The sequence below is a fragment of the Bombus huntii genome, chromosome 16, assembly GCF_024542735.1.
Source record: "Bombus huntii isolate Logan2020A chromosome 16, iyBomHunt1.1, whole genome shotgun sequence".
NCBI lineage: Eukaryota > Metazoa > Arthropoda > Insecta > Hymenoptera > Apidae > Bombus > Bombus huntii.
The window spans coordinates 1,927,627-1,935,160 of record NC_066253.1 but is presented as its reverse complement, the minus strand read 5'-3'; the positions used below and the strand labels follow the sequence as shown (position 1 = coordinate 1,935,160).

At 31.0% G+C, this 7,534-nt stretch overlaps 1 protein-coding gene across 1 annotated transcript; it reads right to left on the bottom strand.

Annotated features, from left to right (window-relative positions):
* Positions 1-2,445: 2,445 nt before the first annotated feature.
* LOC126874860 (uncharacterized) lies at positions 2,446-7,175 on the bottom strand. The gene is made up of 9 exons (XM_050637385.1): positions 6,988-7,175; positions 6,064-6,144; positions 5,936-5,984; positions 5,770-5,860; positions 5,580-5,708; positions 5,239-5,417; positions 2,974-5,175; positions 2,781-2,886; positions 2,446-2,623 (listed from the first exon to the last, which is right to left on the bottom strand). Exons 1-8 carry the CDS (start codon positions 7,138-7,140, stop codon positions 2,840-2,842), a joined length of 2,931 nt encoding a protein of 976 aa, XP_050493342.1. The 5' UTR covers positions 7,141-7,175; the 3' UTR covers positions 2,446-2,623; positions 2,781-2,839.
* Between the last annotated feature and the right edge of the window lie 359 nt (positions 7,176-7,534).

Here is a 7,534-nt window from a genome sequence, read left to right as displayed (position 1 = left end):
AGGGTACGCGAACGTAGTACGTCGTGCAACACCAAATCGTCCATAGTGTATATACTGAGAACACACAGGAACGAACTCATCCATTGGCGTAGACCTTCCCACAACTTCTCCATGCTTCTCCAATAGAAACTCGAACTTGCACGTACCTTATATAAGAGATTATGTTAGTGTAAGCTACAATAATATGAACTTTTTGTTGCACTGTTGCATCTGTTTACGTGTATGCGTTATGAAGATACCTCTTTATCTTTATCTTCTTCGTCGATTATTATAAACTAGATTTCTGTGATAATATTTTTTCAAATAGAGGTAAATTTGATTGGTAGAAAATGTTACAAGAAATTTACAATGATACAAATAACTTTTGTACATAATTTAATTTTATCGTATAATAATGAACAAACTTGTGTAATTCAAAGCGAAAAATTATAGATAAAAAATCGACGACCTATTCATGTAAATTAAATATAAATAAAGGGAAAGTGAATTGATGGATCCGTTGAAAAACTGTCACTAAAATAAGTTTAGTGTCTACGTCTATGGGAACACGGCAAACATGCGTGCGCGTGTAAACACTCGCACACTCGCATAAACGGCGTTTCGTCTTTTATATCAATAGAGTGAGAGAACGTCAACCCCCCTTAGCGGTCTGATACATATGTCCTTGATTTGTCGGGAGAATAATATTCTCCTGGAAAGTTGATTAAATATTGGTTAGTGATCTCAGATGCCCTTTACCCCCCTCCGTTTCCGTTCCATCGACTCGAAAACCCATAGGAATACAATTTAATATTTTCACGTCCCAGGGATAGCCGACTATTTTTCTTCCGATTTACACGCGGCTCTGTCACTATCACCTTTCATTTTCACGAATGAAATCGTTTTATACTTGTTGGTCTTAAAAAATATTTCGCAAGAAAGGATATCACGTTTTCATAATTACAGTATTAAGCTCACGAAAATATTTGTACACTTCTAAGAACATTTTACGTATATATTATATAAAATATTTTGAAATCTCATTAGCACTGTAACGAGAAACGACTGTCGTGAGGTAATTAGATATTTACTACAAACATATATTTAGTAAAACATTAGGATAATTCTTCCATGATCTAGCGAATAATCATTATTGTTGAAACGTAATTATTAGAAAATGTGTCGGTATTTCTGATATAATGAAGCATAAAATCTATTAACGTGACAATTTTCGTTAGCTTACTGTAAAATGTTACCGCGAGCTGATTAAAATGGCTTGCAATTATTCGTTTGTCATCCACTTTTATGCAACGTTATTATCCGCTAATCCTGTTTACAGCACATTACATTTACAATTATTTTCTATGTCGCGATGTGTTAATACACGAAAATGCAGGAAAGCTTCAAACTTGAATTTTAGGTTAAGCGATAAGTTTATTTACATTAATTGTCATTACTTTTACGTAAAATCTATTTAATAAAGAAGTATTTTATTTATAGATGTATCTTTCATCAAAAAATTGTTTTATGTATCTTGTAACTTTTGTAACACTTTTCGAAATGTATACTTCACGAACGAACTTATTATTCAACGCAATAGAAACTATTAAACGGAATATTAAATAGAACTTACCAAATTTATTCAATGAATCAACATTTTTCCGTCTTCTATCCATGATAAACACCATAATCTTAAAAATTACATATTTTTGCTCTACACTACCCATAAAACGTCGTTGCAACTAACACAGGAAATGCGTACTTAATGCCAGCTCATTTTTTAAATATATACCACCAGGTGACATTTCGAATACTAAAATTATAACTTAAGAATGAAATAATTAAAATTCACGTAGTTTATTGTATCATCCTAAAACGTTATTGAATTTTAATAAGTAAATTATAGAATATAATTTATTGTTTACATTAGATATAAATTAAATTAAATTAAATTTAATTTAATTTGTACAATTCAAATATTTTAAATGCGACAGACAGCGCCACTGTTTCCGGTAAAGTATTTTTATTGGCGCAGTCGCGTATTATAAAAGTATAAAAAGTAGAACGGCACGAAGATCAAAAGTGGTAATAAAAAGTAGTTTTATTATTAATTTATTATGAAAGTAGTGTTGATTATTCTCAGAATGGTTGGAGTCACAGCATATCTATCTGTATAAGGTAAATTTCAACATTTCTTTTCGATCCAATCTTGTTAAAACAAAAATACAATTTCAATGAATGGATTCAATATTCTAAAAACTATCGTGATATTATTGGAAGATGAAATATATAAAACATAGTAATTTGCAATATTTTGTAATTTAATAGAAAAATTAATATTTGGTACGAAATTTTTAATTTTTAGGAGAATCAAACTTAGGTGTATTTAAACATTCAATTTTAATATTTGAGAAATTATACAAAGCAAACATCAATATCAAATATTTGAGTAATTTGTAATCGCAACGAAAAATTTACATTAAATTCGATTTATACGCAACATACAAAAATTACAGAACTGTTTGTTTTCTATATTTTAAAACAAACGGTTTTATCAAAACAAAATACGCTTTAAATAAACTTCCAAAGACAGTTTCTACTTATCTGTGTAAATATCGCACTTGTATAAATATACATAATAAACCTGAAAAAATTTAATTATACAATAATCAGTGAAAGCGAATTATTAATAACAATTACTTGTATCACTATTTTTTATACAATATTTGTGAATACTAGCAAACACAACACATAATAATGAATAATTATACATAATATTATAGATAAATAATCCTACATACCTCATTAAGATATAATAGCAAAAATGTATCTAACGTACATTTCAATTAACGCAGCATTCTTATTTTTGATAGAATATTGTCTGATTCCTCACACAAGCATCATGTTCTGAAATGAAAGAATGAACAAAATTAATCAAAATTAAAATGAAGTCGCAAACTAGGAATTTCTTACTAAAAAATTAATTTCAATTACCATGATTCGGTCGATAATGAAGTCCCTCTCGATTCACTCCACCCCGCCTCGAGCTCTTCATACTGCTCGCCTTTTGTAAATTAGTAACAATCGTGTCACAATCTGATTTTCCTATTTCCACCACGTTCTGTTTTGGAAGGTGAACTTCACATACGTTTGAGGACTCTTTGACGTATTGTACTTCAGGTCGGCACATAACTACCTTTCTGGGATGCGAGCATTCCTCAAAAGTAACATTCGAATGAGGCAAATTTTGTTGTTTCACATATACGACTTTGTTTTGCTCGCACGTTGGCACGAAAATAATTTTCTGCGTTGATTCTTGAGGATATGATACCACGCGATAATTAACGCCCGAGTTAATTAATTCTATATTATCGACGGAAGCAACGTGCTTATTCCTTTGCATATAAATAGGAATTTTTTCAGTCTTGGAATCGTTTTCAAATGCCAAATACTTAATCGGCTGTTTCTCCAATATCACTGCATTTTTGATACACTGATCGTTAACGACTTGTATCGGAGGCTCTTGTTCCTCCATGGGCAAGATCTTTAAATTCTGCACGCCTTTCAGGATACCAACATCAGCTATATCTTCTTGGCAGAATCGTCCATTCTGCACCGTTCTAGATTTCTCAATTTCAGGCACATTATCATAAGGATACTCTTGCATGTTGTTCACATCATTGCATTGATCTACCACCACATAGCAAACATGTTGATCGTTATGGTATTTTTTACCGTTTTCAGATTTAGAAGGTTGAATAACCTTTCTTACTAATCCATTTTCACAAACCATTGGTTTTTGATGTACCTGTACGTGCTGCACTTCTGGTGCGCTTGCTTCTTTAAATTCTTGACTATTATAATTGGAACTATCAGAATTTTCCGAGCATCGATACGCTTTATAATAATTTCCTGGCGCTTCCTGGTAGTGTTTATATACAGTACAATTATTTTTCGATCTTTCATGCTGCAAAGGAACATTTTTTCGTATGATACAGACGTTCGACTTATCAGTCTTTCCATCTGCAATTATATTGTTTATGTATAGACAGTGTCCTATATTCCGCGAGTCTTTCTTCGTGAACATTACTGTTTTTTGTATTGGCGGATTTGTTCTGTTCACTAAAATGTCATTCGCATGGAGATTCTGCTGAGTTTGGTTGTGTTTAAAAATACTTGGTGAATCCATTACGCATGTTTGAACGTTCAGATCTTTCATTTTTGTACTATCGAATAAGGTATTTGCAGTCTTCGATTTTTGCGGCCTCTTTGAATCTTCATTCGATTCCGTTACCACGGATTGCGAAGTGAAGAGAACGTTCTGCTTCGGTGCAACGTCGAACAACATTTTCCGAGACTCTTTATTAATATGCATCGGTTCCTGGAATAGATTTAGCCGATTGTTATTATTCGCCACAACATTGTTACACCTTCGTAATATAGCAGGAATATGCTTCAAATTCTTCATTTTAACTTGCTGCATTATTTTAAAATTTTGTCCTTCCGCGTGTTTTTTTAATCCATTGTTTAAAAAATGCACTGTTTGTCTACGTTGAGTTTTGTGTTTTATTAAACGTTTCTTATCAATAGAACTATTCTGAGATTCTGCTTCTGTTTGTGCAAATAAGAGAGGTTTATTCTTATCCTTTATCCTCTCACAATCAAATTCATTTATTTCAAAATATTTCATAATACTGTTCTTGTGTGTGGAACTTGCAGAATAATTTATTTCTAGAGAAGTACGATTGCTTACATCTGTCGATTCATCCTTGTTAGATATGTTATTCATTTCGTGTGACATTTCCGGTTCAAGACTGTTCTTTATTCCTGCATCCAGGGTGTTTGACGAAGATGAATGAAATAATAAATTGGACGTATTAATTTCGTTTTTTCTTAAATTCATTTTTGGCATTAAAAATAGGTTTTGTCTTTCTTGTAAACTGTCGTTATCCTTGTTACTTTTAATATCAATATGCCAGTCTGGATTATCAATAGTTTCAGATACTAAGTTCGCGTCTTGAGGATACCCAGAAGGACAATATGCAGTGTCTGGAGGAAAAGAATCATCCATCGAAGTACTCGGTGTATCGCATTCGTTCAAAATATTACCACGTTTAATCATGTCCCGTAAACATTTATTTTGAAATGATTTTGCGTAAATAGTTCTTAATTTTTGTTTCACCTTCGTTAGCGGATCTGTCGAAGAAAAAATATGAGAAAGAGAATATTGTAATAATTAAAAAATGTAAAATAAGATACCTGGTCCGAAACAGTCTGGAAAATTTTCTTCCTCGAAATTTTCTGAACAAACAACCCTGCATAATTCTTCGTATTTACTTAATGCAAAGTTTCGTAAATTTTCAGGATCAATCGTTTTCTTTTTTTCTGCTGGTTTTTGAGGGAACTCTATGTGTCCTTCATTTTTAATTCTCCTTCTTCTATAAAAAGTATGTAATTATAATAATGATTTAATTCATTTTTCTTTTACAAAAAAGAAAAAAATAAAAAGATCTGATTCTTAATTACTCTCTAAACTTACATCTTTGGTTGTTGTATATATCTTGTGTGAAAATATTCAACGAAAATTACCTGAGACTTACCCATCCACTTTACCCAAAATAGGACTGCTTTGGACACCAGGAGGAGTTGGTTGGAGAATATCTTTGATAGTAGAATCGAGTAGTAATTCTTTCTGAACCTCTATGTTGCCATTTTCAACTACAACGTCTCTGTGAATTAAAAAATACATTCATTAGAGCGAGAGTAACTTTTTATAGTGTTTTTACTTACTCTGATTTCGAGTCATAACCATCCATTAATTTAAGCACGTCTCCCTGTAGACGCGCGTTGTTTAGATCGTTCAAAGCTGCTTTCGTTTGAACTATAAATAATTATAGTATTTAATCAATTATTTTTTTTGATAAAACGATATATATTTATAAATTATGAGACGTACATCTTCGTATTTCTTTTCCTGCAGCACCATTTCTGTATATTCCAGCCAACTAGAATAGAAAAATCATAATTTTTATTATTGCTGTAAATAGCGTTAATTTTTTAAAATAGTGTGTTATTTATATTTACAGGTCCCGGAAGAATCCTGTTCGACAGCCTTTTTGAATTTGGCGCCTTGTTCGATTTTCCATCGATCTTCGTTTCTTTATCCTGGAAGAGATTGTCCGCAAGTAATAAATATAAAAAGTGGAGGAATGAAGGTAAATTAAGTTTTCAAATATATATATTCCTTTAGTATGTCGAAATGCTGCAAAAGTTCAACGAAATTACTCAGCCAAAATTTGAATGTCATCCGGTTCTGCTGAAAAATTGCGCGTATATTATTACGATTTCAGAAATTATTTCCTAACATTAATGATAAAAAAGTTTGTTATTTAAACTAAATATACAATAATTAATTTATCAAATAATTTATATAATAGTTCTGATATGCTTCAAGTATTACAAAATTAGTAGTTATTAAAATTGATATCGTAGCAAGATGAATAACCGTGTTAAATTATACAAGATTATACATTCATATTTCTTCGTAATATGCATAATGAAGAAAAAAATAAAAAGAATGGCGCGTTTTCTTATTTTCATACTGTTCGATTTATCGATATATCTCATGAGATGCATAGCCTTAACTTAAAACTTATTCTTTATTCGATTCTATAGCAAAGTATTAATGTATATATTTATTTTCATATATGTATGTATATAACATAGTCTACGAAACATTCTTTTCAAATCCCCAAATATTATTCAATATCTGTTAATAAAATAAGAGGAAAACATTGAAGTAACTCATAAAATTTTCAATGACACATGTCAATCACCTGACATAACCAAAATTGTCGTAGAACTAGAAATATACTTTTATCAGATATAATATTACATATATTTCTATATTTGATTTATAGATGAAAATAAATAAAATATTTAAGACAAAATATACAATTTATACTATTAAAATGTGATAATAATATGCACAGATGTGTATATTGATACCTTCTTCGATTTGAATACTCTCTGATGCAGATCTGTCAAGTCCCTTTTACGTCTCTTCTTTTTCTTACGAATTTTCTGTTCTTCTCGAACACTTTTTCTTCGTCCATCGACAGATATGTCACTGGCCGCGATGTTATGCCTTGCTTTCCCCATTTTACGATAGGAGACAAGACGAATTGCGCCTTTCGAATGAGATTGACGAGCGTTTCAATGTTTGTTTACATTTCGTTACCTCGCTTCTTATGATGCTCCAAGTATCACGTGGAATGACAATATCGACATACTTTGTCTCATTCTCAGACGATAACACCATCAGGCGATTAACCGAGCGATGTGTAATATTATCGACTCAGAAATCAGTTTTAAATCATCTTTTTTTGCAGTACGTTAAACGTATTTTCTAATCGGAAATAAGCTTAAAATGTATATCGAAATAAATTTAGATTTGCTAAAGATAAGAAATCGTTTAACTTACGTAAATTTGCATCTGACTTAACTTAATGATGTTTTGATAATAAAAGTATTGGAAAGTACAAATCCTCTTTAA